The sequence below is a fragment of the Macaca fascicularis genome, chromosome 15, assembly GCF_037993035.2.
Source record: "Macaca fascicularis isolate 582-1 chromosome 15, T2T-MFA8v1.1".
NCBI classification, from domain to species: Eukaryota; Metazoa; Chordata; class Mammalia; order Primates; family Cercopithecidae; genus Macaca; species Macaca fascicularis.
Genome location: NC_088389.1, coordinates 61,381,237 through 61,406,861, shown reverse-complemented (window position 1 = coordinate 61,406,861; position 25,625 = coordinate 61,381,237). Strand labels below are relative to the sequence as shown.

Below are 25,625 nucleotides of genomic sequence, written 5' to 3'. Positions count from 1 at the left end.
TCTGGCCCCAGCTTCCTGAGTAGCTGGGATTATGGGCACCAGCCACCATGGCCGGCTAATTTTTGTAATTTTAGTAGAGACAGGGTTTTGCCATGTTGGCCAGGCTGGTCTCGAACTCCTGACCTCAAGTGATCCGCCTGCCTTGGCCTCCCAAAGTGCTGGGATTACATGTGTGAACCACTGTGCCAGACCACAAAGTACACGTTAATTTTATAATTGGAAGTCAGTAACTTTGAAATAATATTGCATAAAATTGTTCTGTACTGAGCCTTTCTGATTTGGCCTGACCTCCCTTCCCAGTGGGCATGAATGGACGCGGCTTTAGAGTAGACTGTAGTGGGAAAAGCCCGGATCGGGAGTCAGAGGGAGCCTCCCAGCTCTTGCTGAAGTTGTTTCCTCTGCCTAGGATGTCCCTGCTTCCTGCAGGTGAGGAGGCCTTGCTCAGATGCCACTTCTACTGTCCCTTCTGCTGGAGCACCCATCATTCATCACTCTGCACTGCCTGCCATTTATCTGTTTACATGCCTGCTTCTTCCTTCTCTGGGCCTCAGTTTCTCCTTCTGTAACCGACATGGTGACTTGGAGGCGGCATTTCCACTCCCTGGGACTTGCTGCAATACTAAAGAAAACCACACGAGGGCACTAGAGCCACACTGGTGACTTCCTGCCATCCTGGTATGATCAGGCTTTGGAAACTGTCTCCCAAGCCAGAGATGACACCAGTCACTACAGGCCTGGGATGCTGCCACCCGGGGAGCCAATGAGGAAAGAAATGGCTCATTAACTCTGTCTGAGAAGAATCCCCCAGCCTTACCCTAGTCTTCTCAGAGCTGCACTGGCTGAGGTGACCCTTGGAGCTGGTCGCTCTCAAGCACCCCAAGGCATATGGAGAGGGACTTGCTGTGTGGCCTTGAGCGTGCCTCTGTCCCTGTCTAGGCCTCTATTTCTGGCCCACCCTGCTGGCTCTCTGTGCAGGGATGAAGGCATCTGACGGCCCACCGCTTCCTGTGGACTCTGATGAGGAAGGGGTTTCCTGTGCTCAGTCTCCTACTCCTGGTCACCAGCTTGTCCCGTCTGTTTCATGCTCAACGTGTGTTAAATTGAACTGAAAGAGAAATACCCATCACCACCACCACCCACCACCACGCATAACACAGTCTAGAGGTGACCTTTCCTCCCTCCCTTCAGGAAATTCCTGGTGGCCGAGCACTGGCACTGCCTGTGACCGCTTGGTCCTGACCAAGCTCATGAATGTTTTCTGTCACCAGGACCATGTGCCAGGGCTTTGCCCTCCCTGAGCACAGGTGTTCCCCAGGCATGTGTGTGTGCGTGCATATGTTGGGACATGGGGGTGTTGGTGTCAATGTTCTGAGGGAGTCTCACAGTCAGAGGTGTGGATTCGGGGACACTGGGATGTGTTGGGGAGGTGGGGGAGAGTGGGAGAAGAGGTGAACCAAAGCCCAAGAGTCCTGGGGAGTTGGGGAGGAAGGGGGGCAGCAGGGGAGACAGACAGTCACATTCTTGAAAAGGAGAAGGAAAGGAGGGAGGAGAGTGGCAGGTAAGTTCCTGTGGGGACGGCGGGGGCGGGGCGGGGAATCACTCCAGAGCAGGTCCCCAACATGCTGGGGAAGGCTGTGCCCCCTCAGGTGTAGGTGAGGAGGGGCTTGGGCGCAGACCTTCCCGGTGGACCTGGGCTGCCTAATGCTGTCATCATGGTGGCATCATGGCGATGGTGGCAGGCAAACAATGGCAGACTTTGTGCCAAGACTCATGTCCTGCCCTTCTCTCCTTAAGAATTCGGCTCCTCTAGGAAACAGGTGGCCAGCATCTCCCCGTCTTTAGGGAGATCCTCCCTGCCCTGCCCTGTTCATTTGCCTCTGCGGGATGAGGCCTCTGGAGTCCCAGGAGTCTGGCCACCTCCCCTCAAGGCCGGCTGCGCCACATCAGGCTCTGATGCACTCACCCTGATGATTCTACCACCCTGTTACCTCTGCACAGACCATGCACCCCACCAGGCTCCCTGCTGAACTCCTACCATCTCCCAAGGCCCAACTTTTCCCTGACTGCTGCAGACAGATTCAAGCCTCTCTCATCTGGGATCCCACAGCTCCTTGGGCTGTTTTTACACACTGGAAACTTCTTGAGAGCAGGGGCTGAGTCCCATTCACCCCTATATCCACTAGACCTGAGGACCAGTAGGTACTCAAGGAACGTCTGCTGAACAAATTCATTTATTTCCATTGAGCTCATCAGGCCTCTTTCTTCCTCATAATTAGGAAGCAGAAAGGTTGCTTTTACCTTTAACGATCCACCTTTGGAAGCTGATGGCAAGAGCTCAGCTAGATTCCTGGGGCACATGGCTGCATTAAAAACAAACAAACAAACAAAAATCATGCATGCCTAAGGAGGTGCATTTAAATGACATTGTGTGGCCAGGCAAATGCCTGTAATCCCAGCACTTTGGGAGGCCAAGGTGGGAGGATCCCTTAAGCCCAGGAGTTTGAGACCAGTAGGCTGGTCAACATGGCACAACCCCACCTCTAATAAAAATGGAAAAATTAGCTGGGCGTGGTGGTGCATGCCTGTAGTCTCAGCTATGTGGGAGGTTGAGGTAGGAGGATCACTAGAACCTGGAAGGCAAAAGTTGCAGTGAGTGGAGATTGTGCCACTGCATCCCAGCCTGGGAAACATAGCAAGACCCTATCTCAAAGAGAGAGAAAAAAAAAGACCAATGGTAAACAAGACACTTGTAGTATATTAAGAGCTTCACATTAAATATTCATCATTATACAGTGTGTCACATAGAATTGGAATGTTACAAGAGACTTCAGAAGTAGGTGGCTGGTTTGAGCCTCCTGGCGGGGACGCAAACAGCCCTAAGGAGGGAGGTGGAAAGGCTGAGGGGCACCTGTGTCCTGAGGGCGCCTGTGAACAGGTCCCTGTGGGGTTCTGGGAGGTGCGCCCACATCTAAGACTGTGGGCCCTGCACTCCCTCCGGACAGCTTGCCGAATTTGGTCTTTGCTGTTCACCAATTCCAGAAGGGTGGAGAGAGAGTTGGCTGGACAGCTGCCTGATTCAGCCAGGACCCTTCACAGGTGTCTGTGAGCCAACACCAAATGCCAGCCTGCTCTGCTGGCAGGGCTTCTACCTGCACTGTCCCGAGGGCTGCAAGAGCAAATGGTGACCCTGGCTGCTGGTCCTTGCCAGGCCCTTGGTCAATGACATCACCACTTCTGAGAGAGCGTCTGGGGAGCTACTGGAACTTCATGTTCAAAATCTTACAAAGGGGGCCGCTGGTTCTGGAAATGGGCAGAGCGAGCCTGCGGGCTCCACCCTGTGGACTGGACGCCTTGTGGGAAGCTGCTTCAGGTTTCCCTCCTGCTCACACTCAGGCCACAGAGGTGCCCCGGCCCACAGCCGCCCTGTGAGGACAGGGCCTGCCTCCTGAGGCGTGGAGCCTTTGCACCCCTTTCCTGCGAAGGGCTGCGCTGTGAGCCTCTCTCAAGGAGAGTGTGTCAGCCTGGGCCATTCTTCTGACTTCAGGACAGGACTGGCAGGCAGTGGGGCCCTCTTCCCCTACAAAGCCTCCTTTCTTTCTGCGGGCGCCATCCTGTTTGGGGGACTGCCAGAAGGGCCCTTGACTCCTCAGCGCTCAAGGACAGAGCTACTCAAGTGGTCAGGCATTATGGTCAATAATAAAGCCAGCAAAGAAGGGAGATACAGAAACAGCCGCTAGTGCTGGAGGTTCTCAGACAAAATGCCGAGGGCGCGACGTTGTGTGGCAGGAGCTTTTCTTTTCTCTCAAAGAAATCCAGCTCAATTTTTTCCCCCATTAATTGGCAGCAGATGAAAAAAAAAAAAAAAAAACCCAAAACAAAAACCAAACCAACGCCAGTAACCTGAATGTGAGTGTTTCTGAAAGGGAAAAGCTGTTTCAATTGTTAGATGTCCAAGAAAACATGAATACAGGCTGACAGAGGAAACGGTCACAATTAGAGGAAGAAGAGGGAGAGGTTCATAAAATTAAGGGAAAAAAATTCTTTTCAGCAGCTCCCATCCTGTAAGCTGGCTCCTCTGCTGGCCTCTGTCCCTGAGGGGCTTGGAAGGTTGGGCCTCCCAGGGAAACTTCAGGAAGATGAAGGCCGGGGACAGAGGGAGGGTCCCAGGAATACCCTAAGAGGCCAAGTCAGGGCCAGAGGGTACAGCTGCCAGCTTCCACTGAGAGCCTCCCAGAGCCTTTCCTGAGGAGCGATCTGCCCGGGAAGACTGTCCACAGAGAAGGACCATGAGGTGCGGCCCCACCCAGCAGCCTCAGGAAGTGGCCGGACCTGAACTTGCCAGGGTGAGAGGTCTCACCCTCCTGCCCTGCCGGAGGGTTGTCCCCCCACTTCCTCAGCCTCTCATGGACCTCCTCTGAGGATAAGCCTTGGGGTCCAGGCTCCTCTGTTTGGACAAGTGCCAACTCCTCACTCATCTTGTCATTTCCCACCTACCCTCCCACTCCCCAAAAGGAAAGCATGAATCCTTCCAGGGCATTCCCGCCATCCTCCCTCATTGAGGGATGCTCTAGGAAATGCCAAACACGCAAGGAAAGGATTGGCTTCTTTAGGAGAATAGACCCAGGCCACAGCCAGCATGGTCTCCATGAGGGCTGGGCCACATGGACTGCCAGACAGGACCCGGGAGGACGACCCAAGAGGCGGCTGGTCCCTAAAGACGGGTCGCCAAGGGCAGGGCTTTGCACAAACCGCTGAAGTCTGTGCAGCTACCTAAAGGGGCAGGGCTCTGTCCCAGCTCAACATGTGGCCTTGGCGAGTCCTCCTGTGTCTCTGCATCTCAACAGTGAGCTGGAATCACCTCCAAACAGTCTCTAAAGACATGAGCAGTGCTGACGTCGGAACCTGCTGATGACGTTCAAACTCAGCCCCTTGTGCTCTGCCCAGGTGGGCCAGGGATGACAGTCGTCAAACTTCCAGTTCGTTCAGACCAGCTGGTGCCTGGCGAAGGCTCTGGAACCGTGGTATCTCATTCAGGAGAGGGCTTCATGCTGCTGGCTGGGTGGAAAAAGCAGCAGAGCTGAGAAGCTCGTAGCCTCATCGGGGCTGCCTGGCCTGTGTGGGAGGACCCTGCTGCGGCCAGCAAGAGAGGGTGTGTGTGTGTTTGTGTGTGGAAGCAGTGTGGACCACTGAGGGCTCAATGTCCCTGGGGGGTCAGGATTCTGCCTCCTCCATGGGCAGAGTGACAGCAAGGCCATGCAGAACCAACGAAAGAGCACCGGCTGCAGAACCGCTCTGCCGCTAGTGAGCTGTGTGGCTTTGGGCAAATGACGTTCCTTCTCTGTCTCCCTTTCCCTACATGTTAAATACCTCCCAGGTGGCACTGACAGACAGTGGGGACAGAGCCCTTTGTAGCCAGCTGGGTGCTGTGTCCGGGGGTTGGGGGGGTGTCAACACAGACATCCCACTGCAGGAGGGAAAGACCGGTTGTTTGATCAACACTGGAGGCTCCTGACTGTCCACTGCTGAAGCCTGAACCCTGAGCTCTGGGTTGACTCCCAGAGTGCTACCGACTGCCTCAGCCCAGTTGCCAGAGCAGATGGCTCTGGTGTCCAGAGCTGCTGAGGACTGGAGCTGAGGCCTCGGCCTCCCTCCCCTCCCTGGGGCCTGCCACAGCAGGAAGCCCAGAGGAGACACACCTTTCTCTGGGAGTGAAACCAGTAGACAAGCACTGACCCCTCAGAGACCCTCTGCAGTATATCAAAAAAGGATAAGGCTATATATTAAATGACTATTTTATTTACATACCCTATTCATAAATAATTGAATCCTCTTTTTGACTGCACAATGATTCCTTGAAGATCGCCTAATGATTACACTGAGTGACTACAAGTAGATCAGCGGGCTTACCCATCTGTGTGTGACCACATTCTCACATCTGTACTCACACACACACTCACACAGACACACACACACACACCAGCGGGGCGGAACGCCAGTGCCTCCGGGACTCTCAAAGCACCAGCATTTGGCTCCCAGCATCCGTTGGGGGCCCCTGTGGGAAAACTCTGCCCCATACACAGGTGTGAATTCGAGACGGCTGGAGAACAAAGAGATGTCAGCCAGGGAGCTCCCGCCCCGCCCTACCCCCAGCCCTCGGAGCTGGTCTGCCTTTGTTCATCCTGGAAGGCATCTCTTTGGATTTGCAAATATTTTAATTCACAGAAACTCAAGGAGAGGGTGGGGGTGGGGGCTGGGGTGGTGTGTTGGCCGCCCCTCTGTCTTTATCCAGGCCTTCTCCAGCCCCCGTAAGTGGCAACAGCATTCTAGAGACATGCAGTGGTGTGCTAGTACCATACACACAACACAAATGACACAGCCAGCAACAGTGGCCGGGCTGGTTGGTGGGGGGCCTCCGGCACCTCCAAGTCTCAGGCTCTGTCACAGAGCAGGGCAGGTCTGGTCCGCTCACAGGGTCCTCACAGCCACGGGGTAGAGGAGGGACAAGTGCTCGGCCCCTTTGATGGGTAGCTTTCTGGTGGTGTAGTAGTGGATGACTTCCGGGACACTGTCGAATGGAGGGCTGTTCTGACCCAGAATGTATTTCTCTTTGGTTTTGGCCAGTTTCATGTGCATAAAACCCTGGTTGCTCCTGTGAACAAAACACAGAGGTTATCAGAACTACCCCTCTGACACTCAGGCTAAGGCCAAGGGACTCCTCAGCTGTCTGGGACAGAAGGGATCCCAGCCATGAAGTGGCTGGGAGTTGCACCTCTCCATGCCAGGGCCAAGGCCCAGGACCAGATGAAATGCAGCTGCACCCAAGTGCACCCCCAATTCCAGCATCTGACCCAGAACCAGCAGCACGGCTGGTTCTGCTGCCAGGCTACAGGAGAGCATTCCAACACTGAATGATTCTAGGGGCTTCTTCAGAAAAACAAAACAAAACTTAGTCCCTCTTTATACTACTAGTGCATATCCCTGTTTAAGCCTTGCCTGACAGGTGCAAAGTGTGTTCATATCCCCAATGCCATGACAAGTGGGTAGGGCAAGGGTCATCACCCCCAGTTTCCAGAGGAGGAAATTGTGTGGCAGAGATGGCAAGTGATCTGTCCTTCCCTTTCAGTAGTAGAAAACTGTCACTGGGAAGGGGCCACCCAGCCAGGGACTACATTTCCCAGCCTCCCTTGCAGGCAGTTACCCATGTGACTTGGCTTAGCCAATGCAATGTGGGCAGAAAGTCTGTACTACCTGCCCTCTGCATCCTCCCCTTCTTCATAAACCCTGTCTCTCCCAAGGTCCAGCCTGTGTTGTCTCTGCTGGGTGGTCTTCCAGGCTCCCACAGGCAGAGCTCCTTCCTTCATCTGGTGGCACTGAGGACACGCATGCCTTCCTGAACTGCAGGTACTTAGCCACCATCCCAGCTCCTCTGAGCATGCCACGGAGCAGAGCCCAGTCTATGTCCACCATGCTTGGCTTCAGACTTGCCTGAGAGGAACCTCCTGAAGTCTGCTCAAGGAAAAGCAGTGGGGTGGGTTCCTCAGAGATCAGAGCAGAGCCTGTGTGCTCAAAGCCCTTGGAGCCCACCTGCATCTGCTCACACAGAGCCAAGGCCACGGTCCTCCCACCAGCATTTGCCTGGCCCCAGCAGACCTCTCCCAGCTCTCGCTGGGGCTGCAGCCACACTGGACCCCTCACCCCTCCACCAGCCTGCCTCGGTCCAGGCTGCCGTCTTCCTGCCTACTCAGTTCCACACCTTTTATGATTCCACTATGATCCTGCCACCACACCTGTGGGTGCTTTAGATTTTCCAAAGCACAGTCCACTTTATCGGGTGTCTGTCCCTTAGGTAGAAAGCTGGAGCTTCTGACAAATCACCTGCCCCCATCTCCACGGCCTCTAGAAGACTCCCCCAACCTGAGCTCCAAGCAGACTTGAAGGTTTGCAGCCTTTCCACTCCAGCTCCGCCCCTCGCCACTGTCGCTCCCACAAGGCCTCTCAGGGCTTGAACACATCTCTTCCAGTCAGGACTGGGCTTCCCAAGCTTACGAGTGCCCGCTCTATTGACACCTTAACTTGGGCTCCAGGACCATTTTCAAATGGGCAGAACAAATGCTTAATGAAGTGCGAGCACTAAGCAGTATGTCTGCTTATAATAATGTATTGAGAGATGTCACCCTCAGCTTAACGGAAATCGTTGGGAGAGCAATTACATTTCAAGAGAGAATAATTCCTGTAGAGAACTGAAATTTAAATCAAGATTTTTTTAAGGCTGGCAATGTTCTAATTACAGAGCCTGTGGCAAGTTCTGCTCCTCAGTGAAGGGTCATTTCATTGGAGAATTGCCTAGACACGTCTGAGAAGCAGGCGGCGCACTTGCTTAGGCTGCAGAAAGGAAACGGCGTGTATATGACAAGAAGAATGTAAAACTCCATTCCAGTGAAGACTCACCTACCCGCCACGCCGAAGAGACCACAGATCTGTGCCAGCTTGGAAAGGGCTGTGATTGCTTAAATAACACACTGAAACTGCGTGGCTGAGAAAACAGCAGAAGAGTTAAAAAGCTGAGCTCTCAGAGCCACATGCCCAGCTTCGCCTGGAGAACGGGTGTGGGCGGGCGAGAGAGCAGGGCTGGTAAGAAGGGGCTGCAGGTGCCAGGGACACTCAGCAGGGAGGAGGGTGTGACCCTGGGCACATCATTCCCCTCTACGTGCATGCACTGAGTGGCCTTATGTTTTTGGGGTGCTGGACCAGCAGGCTTTGTGATTCTCACAGATCTATGCCTGGGGGACAGAGTGGAGGAGGTGTCAGGCAGACGGTCACGGCCGCTGGCGGGAAGAGTCTGCCAGTGTGCAGGTATGAAGCTGTAGGGGAGCGAGCCAGTTTCATTTTCAAAGTTAGGAAAGTAACTCACATGGATGAAAGTGACATTTCACACTAATTTGTTCTACAGCATCGGGCAAGGGATGTGGACAGTGACGGCGGCAATGGCTCTCACAGTCTGAAGCAGACGCTAAGCTCCTCTGTTCACAGGATAGGGGCTTAGAATGGCCAAGGTATGATGTCCTCTGTACCTTGGCTGCTGACAGATAGCGAGTTGGGGCAGCTGCCAGGCTGAGAAGAGTCTAGACGTCCCCTGGAAGTCCCTCCTGCCTGTCTGAGCCTGCTGTTTATCCCCCCCCAACACACTCCTATTTCGCTTGTGTAAGCACCCACAAGTTTACCACCTTGAGCCAGGCTGTGCCAATGGGGCAGGCTGGTCCCGAAGCTCAGAGACCAAGGCAGAGCTGGGACCAGCACTTGGGCTCCATGAACCCCCAGTCTGAGGCCTGACCATTCTCAGGCAGAGGGAGAAAGGCACGCTCACATGCTGACCCTCCCGGGCTCAAGCACTGCACCCCGTGGGTTCCCTAGCCCTCAGGCTGTCCTTGTGCCTTGCTGGGCTCTGTCCCTTCTCCCACTGCATCCACAGGGAGGCTGACTAGATGACCCCGGGGGGTGCTTCCAGCCCTAGGTCCTGGATTCCACATGTGCAAAACATAATCTGCTGCCTACCTGCTGAGGGCTTCCTGCAGGAAGGGGTCTGCAAGCAGCCTGACACATTCCCTCCACCGCTGCCCTCATCCCCAGTCCTGCTTTCGCTGGGGCATCGGCCAGGATTGCCTTCAGGGACAATCCTTCCTATAGGCCAGGCTCTATGTGTTTAAGCACCGAGGAGCAGACAGGGGAGGTGTCCGGCCCAAGATCACACAGTGATCAGCAGCAGCCAATGTCCAGAGTCAGTGCTCCTGACCTCAGCACTCCCCAGACCTAAGAGAGGGCCTCATGTAACCCTCAGTGCTCCACGTGAAGCCAGGCAGGGGGGTGGGTGAGAGGCGTCAGACCCTGAGCAAACATCCCCTCCACGCTGATCTTCCGCTTCCACAGCGCCCATGGTGCAGGGCTGACAGCAGGTCAGAGACAGCAGAGGGGCTGGGAGTAAAAGACAATGTGTGGCACCCACGCAAGGGGCTGTGCCGAGGATTGGGAATGACATGTTCTGATTGGTGGAGCCCCCAGGACCGCCCCCCAGGGGTCTGAGGTCCCGAGACTATCTGCCAATCCTCGACCAATGCAAGGGTCAGGTGACGCCTTGTCCACACACAGCCAGGAGACATGCTGTGACAATACATTCTCATTGGTTAAGGTCCCCATGAGGGAGATGTCACCTAACAGTTGAAGATTTAAAAGCAGCTGCCAGGAGTGGCTTCGCTGACTCCCACCTTCACACAAAAGGAGAGGCGAGCATGAGCAAAGGAAGCATGAGCATTTCTGTGGAGAACAGAGGGGTACATCAGGCAAGGAGTATGCCCAGGGATGCGTGGCTGCTGCAGACAGCATGTATTCTGAGCTGCAAGCAGTCTGGGGGTCACCTCTCACTCCCCTGGGGTACTGTGGAGGAAACTGAGGCCAGACACTATACTACCCTGGCCCAAGGTGCACAGCAAGGCAGGCTGCAGGTGAGCCCAAAGCCCTGGTCCTGCATCCCGAGCCAGGTAAGCCGGGCTCTGGGCCACACCTCCTCCCACCTTTCTTCAAGGCAGCGTGGACTTCCGCACTTCAGCACCATCGTGGTTCAGGGAGGACACTGCCCCCGGGGAGCTTCAACAGTCTGCTGTGCCTGCCAAGCTCCTGCATCAGCCCCGTCTCCTTTGACAGGACATCTTGCGAGGGCAAAGTCACAATGAGAGGTGTCTCTGGTGGGTGACCTGTCTAATGAGTCTCGTAAGGCTGGCAGAGGCCGGGGTGCTGGAGCTGTCACAGGCGTTCAGATGGCTCATTATCATCACAAAAAGCACCTCCTCATCATCAGGATTATCAAACGTGCCGGGCACGTAGGGCTAATAACAGGCCCCACCTCGCAGCGCAATCACGGGCTTTAATAAAACATTACTCAGCCTGCAGCTGCCGGCCGCTGAGCAGGGTACGAGGCCTCACCTCTCGCTTTTAGACCTAATTGCTTGATGCATATTTCATGAAGAATCCTGAGTAATAGTTATGTTAAACCGCTTCTTTTCATGATGAAATGACTTAAAAATACTTGCATATAATATTTATGCGGGAGAAGGATGGAAATTGGCCTTTGGGACTAACACGTGGGACCCAGTTACAGGACTCCAGACACAGAGGGGATTTCTGGTTTACCTTAGCTTGAAAGGTGTGTAGGGAGCTGCTGTCCTGACCCAGATGTCCTCAGAACATTAACCCTCAGGTCAAAACCATCCAAGGCTCCCCATGGCCAAAACGGATGTAATGACATCCAGTACTTCAAGAGCCCCTACTGGGTACTGGGCTCTGAGCTGAGCTGTTGCCACATATTCTCTCATTTAAACTGCAGAGCAAAGCTGCTAAGTTGTTAGAATGATCACTATTTACAGATGGGGAAACTGAGGCTCAGGAAGGTTGTGTCTCATGGGACATGGTAGGGCTAGGATTTGAACCTATGTTTGCTGAACTCCAAAGCCTGGCATTCAGGGCCCAGAAGTTCCCACCACAGCCTCATCTTCCTCTGCTCAGCCACCCGCTGGCCTCTTTCTGCCCCAAGATCTGGCTTCCCCGCAGCTTGGTGAGAACTGGAGGCTGAGAATCCTGCAAGCCCACTGTGATGTTTCTCAGCCGGCTGAGCCGTAGCCCCCTCTGGCCTCTGGGCACACAGCCGAGGCACTGTGCCCGTCACCCATCCATCCATCCATCCATCCATCCGGGTCTGCCCAGAGCCGGGGCAGTGAGGCCCCATGCGTCCTCCCCTCCAGACATAAGCTCCTCAGGGCAGGCTGGTGGCTGGTCGACCTTGTCCCCGACTGCGGCCCAGCAAAGGGAGAAGCTGCACACTCTGAGGCTGGACACAGTGGATACTTTATCCAGCCAACAACAGTTCCAGGATGAGCCAGTGACAACTGGCAAAATGGGAAGGACTAGGGAGCTTCCGGAGGGTCATCCCTGCGAGGTGAGTACACAGGCATGTGCTTTTCATATCAGAAAGTCTCCCCCAGGGAGGCCACAGGGAAGAACGTGCCAGAGCCCTTTTCCCTTAGGATTTGGAAAAGACTTATTCCTGAGGCCACTCAGCCGCCCAGTGCCCCCTGCCCAGGCCTAAATAAAACATGAATGTGAGACAAGTTCCCTTGCAAAATCGTGGTCTTCTTGAAGGCGTAAGGTGAGCGCTGGCCCTGCCCCTCCCTACTCGGGCTCTAAGTGGCTGTGTCTTTTCTTCTTCTTGGGCTATTTTGGTATTTTTTTACCCACCACTCTTTCTTATGACTTTATTTTCTATTATCCCAAAGAATGTGGCACCATGCTGTTGGGCCATTTTAAACATTTAAATGTTACGCTGTGCAAAGATTCCTGGGCCAGGTCGGTGGAAGGGGAGGCAGAATGAGCTTGTGCATTTAAAGTGCACTCAACCATCAGCTGCCAGATAATTCCCAGGGGAGGGAGGTGTCGCAGGTCCCCTGGCCTTGGTGAGCAGGGCAACAAGTGCTCACACTCTGAGCCCTGGGAGCGCCGCCTCCATGCCTGGCATCGGGGAGGGCCCTTCCACCCCCACAGACATGTACTTGCTTCCGACGGGGTAGAAGCAAACGGGGAAGTTTGTGCCGAATCCAAGGGAGTCAGGCCCAGCTCTAATGCTAACCTGCTGTGATGTGGGTGACAGAACCAGCCTGGAGGGTGACCATAGCAAGCTACCTCCGTGGTCACCTACCAAGCCTGCAAAATGGGCAGTTCCTGCCATAACCCCACCCGAGGATGGCGATTCTGCCTCTCGAAAGCAGTGCCTTTATGACACAGCTTTTGCTCTCCTCCTGCCGCCTCTTTGACCTCCAGGGGAGTGTGACATTTTGCTAGGTCTATGCCTCTAAAGACACTCTCCCCCTCACCCCCGCGAGCAGGACACAGCCACTCCAGCAACATAGTGCTGGAAGATTCGAGAAGCACGGCATTACCCATCTTACCGCCTGGGGATGTGCTGCCAAGTGCTCTATGGACCTCCTCACAGCAACATCAAGAGATGGGCCTACAGACTGCAGGTGGGGAAACAGAGTCAGAGGGCTCAAGTGACTGACCTGGGAGTATGCAGCCACTGAGGCGAGAAGTGAGACTGAACACAAGTCCATTGAATCTTCACAGAGCCGGAGTGGGTGCCTGCCTGCCAGGCAGACGCATGACCCCGTTCTCCCTCAATGTGTGGCAGACAAAGAGGGGGTGGAAATCTCTCTGAAGAAAAATAGGCCACTGTTTCAATACAGCATTTAGCAAAGAGAGGCCCCTGCTATCTTAGCGGAAAGCCAAGAATCCCAGATGCGTGGAGAGCTGTAGCCTGGACCTGGGGTACCTCCCTTCAGACACCGCCCCAACACTGTGAGAGATGTGGCTTCACGGCAGCAAGTATTTCAACAGTCCACCTCTGTGGTCCAATTACCTAGAGCCCAGGCAGAGCCCACTCACACAGGTCCTGGCCTGCCTCTGGCATGGCTGAGAAGACCTTAAATGCTCCCTTGGTCCATGACTGGACGAACGTGTGGCCTCCCAAGGAAGCTGGGAGGGCTGGCATTATAGGCAAGATACCCACTGCACAGATGAGAAGAACAAGGGCCTGAGGGAGAAGCAACTTGCCCAGTCACCGTGCAAGGCTATCAGGGCTTCCTGAGCCAGGGGACCAGGATGTGAGTGCATGTCACTGTGTGACTGGGTTCTCCAACTGTGTGAGGCGTGGGGCAGGGGGCATGGAGGCTCCTTCTAGCTGAGATGTTCTAAGAGTCAAGGGAGCTGGGATAAAGGAGCTTAGGAGGCCCACACGGCCAACACCTGCATCCCGCCCACAGTTTCCAAAGCAGCCTTCACAGTGACAAGCCAAAGACACACACGCCAAGTTATTGTGAACAAACGTCTCGATGTAAATGCTGCTGAGTGAAATGACGTGATTTACAACCAAATAATTAGACTTTCAATACACGCATCAGCAGCGATTAGCCTTCCCGAGACGCCCAGGCATTTCTCAAGCTCTAAGTTGGCGGCCCAGGGTGAAGGCCTTCAGTAAATCATGACAGAAAGCCATCTCTAGGCAGGAGACCTGGCAGATGCCTCTCCTGGCGAACATGTAGAGGCATAAGGCTCGTTTTAGCACACAAAGCAGTAGGTATGTCAAAATGAATCCATTTTGGTCAATTTTCTCAGGAGAAAACCAACACATCATCAGACAAGAGGTTTTTAAATGAGGGCTCAGGCTGAGGGAGTGAGCCTCCCATTACCAGGGGTGTGTAAGTGGGAAGGCAATGACACTTGGTGCGGGGATCCCGCTGGATGCCTTTTGTAGTGCCCCCCTCAGGGTTCCCACCAGCCTCAGCCAAGTGCACATGGAAATTTCAAGGAGGGCTGGACGCAGAAGCGGAGGGGATGGTGAAATGCTGCCAAAGCTTCAGGAAGGGGAAACAGGGTCTAGGGCTCTTTTTCTTTCTCTCTCTTTTTTTTTAACCTTTAATTGAGGACTTTTCTAGGAACACGAAGGCCTATGTGTGTTGGAAATTATTTTTCTCCACTCTTCAGCCCTAAGCGTCCCCCAAAGGGGTAAGTTCAAACTCTGATACCACTGATATCACTGGCTGGGCAAGTCCCCTCTCCCTGGGACTCAACGTCTCCCTCTGGAAAAGCTGGAGGGGGTCCTTTCAGTGCCGAGTTCTCAAGCCAGTGATGGACATGCCAGGGTGGGTGGGAGCAGCCCAGCAGGAGGAACAACGCAGGGCAGAATGGCTCCCCTCATGGAGGGAGACAGGTGCGTGCGCTGGCCACAGTGGATCCTGGGCTTGGGGACAGCAAAATGACAAAAGCAGGCTTCTCATGCCTGTGCCAACAGGATGGACAGAATCCAGGCCAAGGGTGATCTCTTCCTACTGAGGACAAGGCTGTCTGAGCCCTTAGGCTCCTTAAAGCAGTGGCTCCTACTTGGGGCAATTTTGCACTCCCTCTTCCCTGGGGAATATTCAGCAATGTCTTGACACATGGGTGCTACTAGCATCTTGTAAGAGGAGGCCAGGGATGCTGCTAAATATCCTACAATGCACGGACAGCCCCCACGACAAAGAATAATGTACCCTAGCTTCCAACAGTGCCTAGGCTAAAGCCATACCACTCACTAGACAGCCAGTGCCTCAAATTCTTCATTCACAACATGGGAATAACCAGAGTCCACCCTCACGGCTGTGGTGAGGGGCAGATGAGAACCTCCACATGAAGTGTGAACGTCTGACGAATCCTGGATCGCCTGGCCCCTTTATGTAAGGGTTTAAGACACAAAGCGGAATCTGCCAAACGGCTTGGTTCCAGAGGGCTCCAGGCTGTTTCCAAGGACAGGACCCCCCAGTCCCACCTGAGCAGCACATGGTGGGGGATGTACTGCATCTGAGGAGTCTCCAGAGCAGGACCATGCAGAGGCTGGGCCAAGGCAGCCTCAGGGGAAGCTTTTATAGGACAAGGGGGGCCAGCACCCTGGGATTGACTCAGGCAGGGCCGGGGAGGGGGGTAGGCCTTGGGGTGCTTGAGGATGGTGCTGGACGCAGCCCAGGCTCAGGGCCACCCAGATCTGTGTCTGAGTCCCTGCCCTGAGCTGTGCCTGGTCTGAGCTTCAGGTCCCTGATCTGGGAAGTAGAGCTTTCACTGTTCACCCATAAGGGTAGTCTGAGGTCTGGACAGTGGGGAAGCGAGGCTCTCCAGGTGCGGAGGTGCTACCGAGTGTGCAGGATGTCGTTGGAGCCTGGGTATAAATCTGCACTCTTTGGCAGGCCCCTCAGATAAGTATGACTTGAAACAGGGGGCTGGCACTAGATTCTAGCTTAATGCATTTTTAAATTTTTAAATGAAGAATAGTGCCTTTCAGAAAACACTGATGCCAATGCAGGACTCAGGGTCCTGGCGTGGGTCCTGTTCTCACCTGCTGGGCAGGAGCCACTGCACCAGTGGCTGCCTGTCTGGTGTGTCTGGTGCATCTGGCTGGCTCTGTGCTGTCTGGGCTGAGCACCGAGCTAGGCTCCCCGTCTGTCTGCTCTGTCATTCGTGGCTGCACTGGCAGCCCAGAAGCCATGGATGTGGCTGCAGGAGCATCTCCTCTAGTTGGGCAGCCCGCCTGGCTGGGGTGGGATACCTGGGTTCTGGCACAGCTCTGTGGCTGGGTGACACGGGGCAAGGCATTTACTGCCCACAGATCGATTTCCTGAAACATCAAGTGTTCTTTCACCACACTCTCTAAGGCACATGTTGCACACAGGATCCATATGAAAACAGAAAAGGAAGCTGAGCGTGGTGACTCACGCGCTCCTCCCAGCACTTTGGGAGGCCAAGGTGGGAGAATCTCTTGAGCCCTTGAGTTTGAGAGACCAGCCTGGGCAACATCGTGAGACTCCGTCTCTGTAGAAAATTTAAAAATTAGCTGGGCATGGTGGCGCACGCTTGTAGTCCCAGCTACTTGGGAGGCTGAGGTGGGAGGATTGCTTGAGCCTGGCAGGTTGAGGCTGTAGTGAGTTGTGTTCACGCCACTTTGTCACTTTGGGTGACAAAGTGAGATCCTTTCAGAAAAGGAACTAAACAGGAAACTGGTCATAGATGGTCAGTGGCATTTATTAAGTGTCTACTGTGTGCATTGCTCTGTATGCAACATTTCTGAGGGAGACAAGACACCAACCAGATACTTTGAGATCATATGGTTCCCTGCCATCATTTTACAGATGACACTGAGGCTCAGAGAAGGGCAGAGGTTTACTCTCTTTCTACAATAAAGCCCCCTGCCCCATGCCTCTATTGTGGAGGATTCTCTGGCAAGACCAGCAGACTGAATCTGCAGTAATGGGGTACTGGGGTGGGAGATGAGGCAGGGGGAGGGGGCATGCAGGGAGGGGAAGGAAGCAGCAATGCCCCCCGCTCCTCATTTCTCATCCCGAGTCACCCCATGGACCCTGGCTCTTGCTAAAGCACGGTGCTCACCCTCACCAGTCTTCCTGGACCACCCTGGTGGGGGCCTCCTCACCAACTGACCAAGGGTGTTCACCAGCACAGCAATGAAGCGGACTCACTATCCACAAAGCACCTGATCCAACTTACAGTTTTATTTAAGAAAAAAAGTAAAGATGAGAAACTCAACAATCCTTATCAAAACCCCAATGTCATTCTTCACAGCAAAAGAAGAAAACAATCCTAAAATTCATGTGGAACCATAAAAGACCCTGAGTAACCAAACCAATGCTGAAGAAGAAAAAGTTAGAGGCATCGCACTTCCTGATTTGAAATTATATTACAAAGCTATAGTAATCAAAACAGTATGGTACTGGCATAAAAACAGACACAGAGACCAGTGCAACAGAACAGAGATCCCAGAAACAAATCCAAACACATATGGGTCAACTAATTTTTGATGAGGGTACCAAGAAGACACAATGGAGAAAAGAGAATCCCTTCAATAAATGATGCTAATAAAATAGATTTCCATATGCAAAATAATGAAACTGGACCTATATCTTCTATTATATACAAAAATCAACTCAAAATGGATAAAAGACCTAAATACAAAAACAGAAACTATAAAACTCTCAGAGCTTAGGGGAAAAGCTCCTGGACACTGGCCTTGGCAATGATTTTTTTGGATATCATATCAAAAGCTCAAAATAAATACATGGGACTATATCCAAGCTCCTGCACAGTAAAAGAAACAATAAGATGAAACGGCAGCCTACAGATTGGGAAAAAATATTTGCAAACCATATATCTGATAAAGGGTTAACATCCAAAATTTATAAAGGACTCACACAACTCCATAGTGGAAAAACAAATAACCTGATTACAAAATGGGCAAAAGACCCAAACAGACATTTCTCCAAAGAAGACATTAAAAAAATGTCTGACAGGTATATGAAAAGGTGTTCAACATCAGCAATCATCAGGGACATGCAAGTCAAAACCACTATGAGGTATCACTTCATACCCAGTAGAATGGCTATCATCAGAAAGTCAAAAGATAACAAATGTTGGCTAGGATGCAGAAAAAAGGAAACTCTTCTACACTGTTGGTGGGAATGTAGACTGGTACAGCCATTATGGAAAACAGTAAGGAGCTTTGTAAGGAAATTAGAAGTAGAACTACATTATGACCTAGTGATCCCTTTTCTGGGCATATACCCAAAGGAAATAAAATCACCATCTTGTAAAGACATCTGCACTCCATGTTCACTGCAGTGCCATTCACAGTAGTCAGCATATGAAAACAACTGAAGGTCTGTCAAGGGTGAATGGATAAAGAAACTGTGGTGTATGTATGATAGAATACTATTTGGTCCTAAAAAAGATCTTGTCATTCACCAGACAGGAACAGGCCTGGAGGACACTAGGGGCAGTGAAAAAAGCCAGATATAGAAAGAAAAATACTGTATATGGCCGGGTGTGGTGGCTCACATCTGTAATCCCAGCACTTTGGGAGGCCAAGGTGAAATAACCTGAGGTCAGGAGTTGGAGACCAGCCTGGCCGACACGGTGAAACCCTGTCTCTGCTAAAAATACAAAAATTAGCCAGGCATGGTGGTGGATGCCTGTAATCCCAGATACTCAGGAGGCTGAGGCTGGAGAATCGCTTGAACCCAGGAGGCAGAGGTGACAGTGAGCCGAGATCGCGCCACTGCACTCCAGCCTGGGCAACAAGAGCGAAGCTCCATCTCAAAAAAAAAAAAAAAAAAAAAAAAAAAAAAAAAAAAAAGAAAAATATTGTATGATCTATCTCATTTACACATGGAATCTAAAACAAAAACAAATATGTAGAGATAGAGAAAAAAACAGTGGGTCCTTGGGGCAGGGTGGGGAGGAGATGGGGAGATGTAGGTCAGAGGGTACAAAGGAGCAGACAAGCAGGATGAACAAGTCTAGGGAGCTGATGCACAACAGGAGGACCACAGGTAATAAACAAATTGTACTTCATATGGGGTTCATGCTAGATGAGTAGATGTTAGCTGCTCTAGTCACACACACACACACAAAGTTAACTATGTAAGGTCGGGGATATGTTAATTTGCTTCACTATAGGAACCTTTTTTGTTTTGCTCTGTTGCCCAGGCTGGAGAGCAGTGGTGAAATCATAACTCACTTTGTAACCCCAAATGCCTGGGCTCATGCAATCCTCCTGCCTCAGCCACCCAAGTAGCTAGGACAACAGGGGTGTGCCACCATGCCTGGCTAATTTTTAAAACTTTTTATAGGAATGAGGTCTCACTATGCTGCCCAGGCTAGTCTTGAACTCCCAGGCTCAAGCAATTCTCCTGCCTTGGCCTCCCAAAGCGCTGGGATTATTGGCAGGAGAAACTGCATCCAGCTTATAGTAACCTTCTTACTATCTATATGTATTCTATAACATCATGGTGTATATCTTCATTATATACAATAAACTTTATTTGAAAAGAAAAAAAAAATCCAGAGGGGCCTTTTAAAACTGCAAATTAAGACAGATCTGCTGCTCAAAGGCCACTGCCTCTAACCCAAGGGTGGTTTTTCTTCCCCAATTTCAAAGGCATCTGGTTGGCTGGGAACCACCCAGAAACCCTGCCAAGGACCTTTTGCAAATCATATGAATGACTGTGGTTCCTGGTGGAAAAACTCCCAATAGTTCTTGGGAATCCAGGCCTCAGTTTCTTCATCTGTGAAATGGAGAATAGTATACAATGTTCCCTGAAGTCCACTGAAAGCTAAGTAAAGAGCTCAGAACTGGGTGCTGGGGTCCTGGCTTCTGCCTTCTCAGGCCTTGGTTCCCCCATCTACATGATGAAGAGACAACCTTTGAAGCTTGGCACATAGGAGATGCTCACACCACATGGGAAGGAAGGATATTAAACAAAAGGACTCGCCTTCATTACAAACACCCCAGAGCCCCAGCGCTGGAAGAGGAGTGGAGGTTCTTAAAAAATAGAGTTGATTCAAGTGTGTCCTAGAATGTCCACCAGTACCCAGAGACTTACTTGTTAAGCCTGTGGCCCCCTGGGTCTCTTTGCAACCAAAATCTGTTTTAAACCGCCCTCTAAGAAATTCTGATGCATATTCAAGTTTGAGAACCATCATTCTAGCTCCATCTGATGATGGAAACTCCTCTGTAATATCCACAATATTTACTGTCCAGCTTTGCTACTTACCACCACCACCAGAGAGCTCACTCCCCACCAAGACAACCCCTTCCAAACAGACAGCTTTGCCCATCGTTAAGTTCTTCCATGTCCTGAGCTGAAATGTGACTAACTACAGCTTGCTAAGGTCAGCCCAGCTCCGAGCTCTAGCTCCTGCAGGCCAAGTCCACTGCTTCTGCCCTGCGAAGGTCCCTCAGACAGGAAGACCTGGGCTGCTCTTTTCCAGCTGTCCCCCTGGGGCAGAATTTCCTGCTCTTTCCCATCCTGGTCGCTTCTGCTGCCCATTCCCCAGGCAGTCACCATCTGTCACACAGTGGGAGCTAGCAACTGAAGAGGGTCCTGTGGGGTCTGTCCAGCTTGGCTATCAGCCCTGCTAGCTGGACACAACTCCGTCATTAACACGGACACTCCTGAGCTTTAGCTGAACTCCTTTTTGGGGTCTGCTGACCTCCTGAGTACCCCCCTCTTCCAGCCCCTCCAAAGTCCCAAGAGACAGGGTCTTATTGACATGAAAGTATCATCAGGTATAGCAACACTCGTCTCTTGACCACCCCAAAAGGGGCAGGGGCCGAGAGCTTTTCTGTGGTGGGAAGGGATGCGGGGGGTCTTGCTTTGTTGCCCAGGTTGGAGTGCAGTGGTACATTCATAGCTCACTGTAACCTCTAACTCCTGGGCTTAAGTGATCCTCCTGCCTCAGCCTCCTGAGTAGCTTAGGATTACAGGTGTGAGCCACCATGCCCAGCTAATTAACTTTAATTTTTTTTTTTAATAGAGACCGCATCTCACTATGTTGCCCAGGCTGGTCTTGAACTCCTAGGCTCAAGCAATCCTCCTGCCTTGGCCTCCCAAAGTGCTAGGATTACAGGCATGAGCCACTGTGTCCAGTTGGGCCCAAGAATTTTAAGAAGCAAAAGCCCACTGGCTTTGGCCACACTTGGAAGGTTTGGAAATGGAACTTTGAAAGGTCACTGTCAGTTCTTCGTCGTCTGGGTTCTGGGGGGCAAATCTTCTCATGTTGGACATTCATTCTGGCAGCTTCTTGACAATCTCTTTTCTCAAGGTGGAGAATTTTCTCAAAATTAAATCTCCGGTTCTTTGCTCCGTAATGAAATTGATTTCTGCCTTGACAGACAACAAAGCTTTCATTTTATTATTTGGCTTGGGTTTGACCACATTAATTATTGCTGTTTTTTCCCCCCCGAGCACGTCTGCAAGTAATTGAGTTCCACAAAGTTACTTACTCTAGGAACTGACTGCTTCCTGAAAGCACAGCTCCCACAGAAGTAAAACAGGCAACCCTAGCTTCTTCAGAGATGACTATTTTGGTTAGGGTTGGAACAATTCAGAGCAGGAAAATGCATTTTCCTAGCCTGAAAATCTGAACTCAACATGGGGTTATGCGAATATTTGGAGACTGTGAGTCTGAAATGTGGGTGTCCAGGTCACACCATCTCCTGCGTTTGCTGCCTCAGTCATCTTACCATTGATGTATCAGAATCCTACACTGCCTCGAGTTTCTAATCACTGTTACTGGCATCATTCTTCCTGCCTCTGAGAACACTCTGCGGACGCCTGTTCAAGTCAATTCCTAACACCAGCTACACCAGGAGCTAAGAAAAGCCTGCCCAGCACCGTGCAAATGCGTTTCTCCCTGCGAGGTTGTGTTCAGCCTCGGTGGGGCATACGCCTTTAGTGCCAGGAGGAAATGATGGGCACACAGCTTGTTCTCTGGCAGACTGGGAGGGCATGGGGGATTGTTGAAGGGATGGAGGGCTGGGATGTGGAGGGCTGGTGGAGCCACAGGTGAGCCCCTCATCTCTCTAAGCCTGTCTCCTTGAGCGTAAAGTGAGGTTGCTGTGGGGAGCCAGAGAGAGTTGACTAGGGCTTCAGGGTGTACAAAATCGTGGTCCTGCACCACGATTGCATTTATGCCTCACATAAATGCTACATCCTGAGATGTAGGAACTATTACTCTCCCCATTGTACAGATGTAGAAATGGAGGCCACACAGCTAGTAAGATGCAGAATGGAGATCTGAACCAGGGAGGGATTCTGGCTCCAGGTGGTCTACCTTCTGAGCCACAATACTCTATGCTCTTTCTCTACTGAGCCAGTTAAAGTACCCCCAAGTAACTGAGGCACAGAGAAGTCACAAAGAAAAGTTCAAGACAGAGCTGGAACCAGAAAACGGGTTTCCTAACTCCACAGCCAATGAACTTCCTGCTCTGCCTCATTAAAAAAAGAAAAAAAAAAAATCCTCTATTATAGGTCAGGCGACTTTAGGAAGCCAAGGCAGGCAGATCAGCTGAGGTCAGGAGTTCAAGACCAGCCTGACCAACATGGTGAAACTCCATCTCTACTACTAAAAACAAAAAACAAAAATTAGCTGGGCATGGTGGTGCACACCTGTGATCCCAGCTGCTCTGGAGGCTGAGGCAGGAGAATTGCTTGAACTTGGGAGGCGGAGGTTGCAGTGAGCCAAGATCATGCCATTGCACTCCAGCCTGGGCGACAGAGCGGGGCTCTGTCTCAAAAAACAAAACAAAACACCATTATAAAAGAGATTCACTATGGAAAATCCAGAAAACACAAATCCAAAATAAACCAAAAGAAGGTAAAAACCTGCCATTTCATCACCGCAGATAGTGGTTAATCACAATTCGGCATAGTGCCTTTCTATATTTTTCCCACATACATGCGTACAAGCATGTGACATACGGTCACCGACTGGGCTGAACTTTGTAAACTGATTTTATTACAATCATGGCTCATTTTGAATGTTGTGATTATTTTTCTCCTGAATACCATCTCTAAATGTTTCCTGAGTACCTATCCTGTGCCAGGCCCTCTGGGGTGTTGAGATCGAAAGACACATTCCCAAAGGAACCCTCAGCCAAGAAAGGTTCCTAGCAGATGACAAATCATTTCACACTACAACCCTGAGGGTAAAAATCAGATGTTAGACGGCAAATTTAGAAAGCAAGGTCCCAGGGTTTATGTACCTAGATTTCTTCCTGGGCGTTTTCTAGTAAAAACTGGAAAACCTGCTGGACAAATTCTAGAAGAGCTATAACATTTTATGCACCTCAGTTTTAAACCTAGAAACAAAAACTGGGTGACATTTTACAAAAGAGAGAGAGGCTCTATCACTTCCAAGGGAAAACTGAACAGCCGGCCACCCTAGCCAAGCTGGGACCTTAGGGAGGAAGGACACTGTATAGGCCTTTCCTCTAATCTCCAACCTAAACGTCCTTGTACTTCGCTGTTGCTTCCCCATAACTTCCCCAGTTTTTTCTTCTCAAAAATCTTATCATCTGAAGTCCTCCTCAACTGGCCCCTCCTCCAGGAAGACTTCCAAGATGCCCCTAGTCAGGCTTACTTTCTTCCTCCCTCACTCTGTCCTCTGCCACACCTCTGTCCATCACAGTACTTCCCTACCGTCCTGTCTCCTTGTCTAGACTGTGAGCTTAGAGTCTGATGTGTCTTTGTCTCCTCACCCAGCTGACAGCCCAGGGCACGATAAGAGCTCAGTGGTGAAAACCCTGCTGCTGGCTTGTCTATAAGCCCTGCCCTGAAAGCCTGTGCTTAAAACGTGGCAGGGTGATCGCCAAGCTGCCTGAGGCCATAAGCAGAATGTGGATTTTCCAAAGGAAATGGCAAAAATAAAATAAAATTAAAATTAAAATTAAAAAATGGTTTTAATTAAAGCATTTGTAATAAGCTGGCTTTGCCAAACCCAATTGTTTCTGATATTCCTCTTGGGTGAAATAATCTTTAAAAAGATAAAGAGAGAAAAAAAAAGCAAAGCATTATTAAAAGTGGCAGAAAACACTTGTGCTGGAAGGAGGATGGAGGCTGCTCACAGCGGAGCTTCCTAGAGAAGGGCAGGCGCAAGACACAGGCCCGTGGATGGAACGGCCTCTGCTCCAGCAGAGGGCAAGGGCGCGTGCGTGCCAGCGTGCCGCACACACAACAAAACCTCATTTTATAGCCCTAACATTTGAACTGCAGGAGCGAAGACGAGGGCTATAAAATTTGACATCTGATTTTATAAATCTGCCTCAAGTACTGACAATGTCTGTGGAGAAAATGAGAGAAGAAAATACAGTGCTTATGGGGCTCCAAAGAGTGATAACCCTGGTGTGGGAGCTGGGACATCTAGGGGCTCTACCAGCAGCCTTCCACAGGACCTCAGCAAGGTCCTCCTCCCTCCCTGTGCCTCAGTTGACCCCACCTGAATGCCAGGGTCTTGACCTGGATGATTCAACTCCCTTTGGGCTCTGACTGCCCAAAGGTCTGGGGAACAGTCAGGCCCTGCCTTAACACTGGGATTTTACCGTGTGAAGTTAGTGGCATCAAGCCCCACCAAATGCCTCTAGGTAAGGGCCAATCATGTTTCCCGCGGAGCCTTTGCATCACTTACTCAGCTATCAGTAAAATAAGCCCCTACAGCACAAAGGCTCTGCAAACAACCCCACCTGCATCTGTGCAGCCTCTCAGCGTTTACGAGAGCCTCCACTGCCATTGCAAATCTGCGCCTCAGGGCTGGAGGCTGAGACGGGAAGTGACTTACTGGTGACCTCCTGGCTGGTGGTAATGGTGGGATTCAGGCTATGATCCCTGGGCTCCTGGTCACAGCCCTTCTCTCCATGCAGCCACCCTTTCACTGATGGCAGATGTGACATCTGCAGCTGTCCTCGTGGCCTTCCCTGCAGCACCCTGTATGCCTTCTCCCAAGTCGCCAACCAACTCATTCCCAGATGGCTTTTGCAAAAATATTATTAAATAATTCAAATTAACAAGATGTTAGAAATGTGATTGGAAAGAAATGTTTTTCTCATTTGGAGAGACCACCCAGTGCCTCAGAAGGCAACTGTCCCGGGGCACGAGAGGTTTCCTGGAGATGGACGGGCAGTTGGAATGCTTCCCCGGTGGCGGAGCTGCACAGGCAGATTTATGTGGGCTGATATGAGACAATTAAAAACCGGCTGGAAATGTAATCGGGGCTGCTCAGATGCTGGAGAAGACCAAGGAGCTCCGGTAAAACAAAGGGCAATGCTGCATCCCTGGCTCAGAGGGGGAACCCCAGCCTGTTGACGGGCACGTCTGGCACTGCCAGGTTGGGGGGTGGTGCACTGGGCCGTGAACTGGCAGTGGCAGAGTGAGGCAGAATGAGTGCAGGCACCTCTTGCCTCTGGGTTTTAGGCGGCAGTGGGAAGGGGGAAGCTGAGCTGCGGGGAGTCTGTTTTCCTGGGTTTTTTCCAGGTCTACATTGCAGCCGGGAATGCCACCATCCACCCAGCTGCTCCGAAATCTGGATGTGGTCCTTGACTCCTCACTCCTTCTCCCTCTCATCAATTCTACCTTTGTACGCCTCTCCTTTCTACTCCCACTGCCCTAGTCCTTCGCTCCTGATCTGTCACACACCCAGGGCTAGATAGGGCTCCC

At 51.7% G+C, this 25,625-nt stretch overlaps 1 protein-coding gene and 1 non-coding gene across 3 annotated transcripts in view; both read right to left on the bottom strand.

The window, feature by feature from the left end:
• Positions 1-2,736: 2,736 nt before the first annotated feature.
• Positions 2,737-25,625, bottom strand: part of SHB (SH2 domain containing adaptor protein B) — a 152,268-nt gene continuing 129,379 nt past the window's right edge. For both annotated transcript variants that reach the window (XM_005581249.5, XM_074017041.1), the window contains exon 6: positions 2,737-6,649. In XM_005581249.5, the coding sequence (XP_005581306.4) occupies positions 6,466-6,649 (184 nt within the window). In that variant the 3' untranslated portion in view covers positions 2,737-6,465. The remainder of the gene's footprint in view (positions 6,650-25,625) is intronic.
• LOC123569257 (U7 small nuclear RNA) lies at positions 23,192-23,255 on the bottom strand. The gene has a single exon (XR_006692899.1). It is a non-coding gene; the product is annotated as a U7 small nuclear RNA (small nuclear RNA).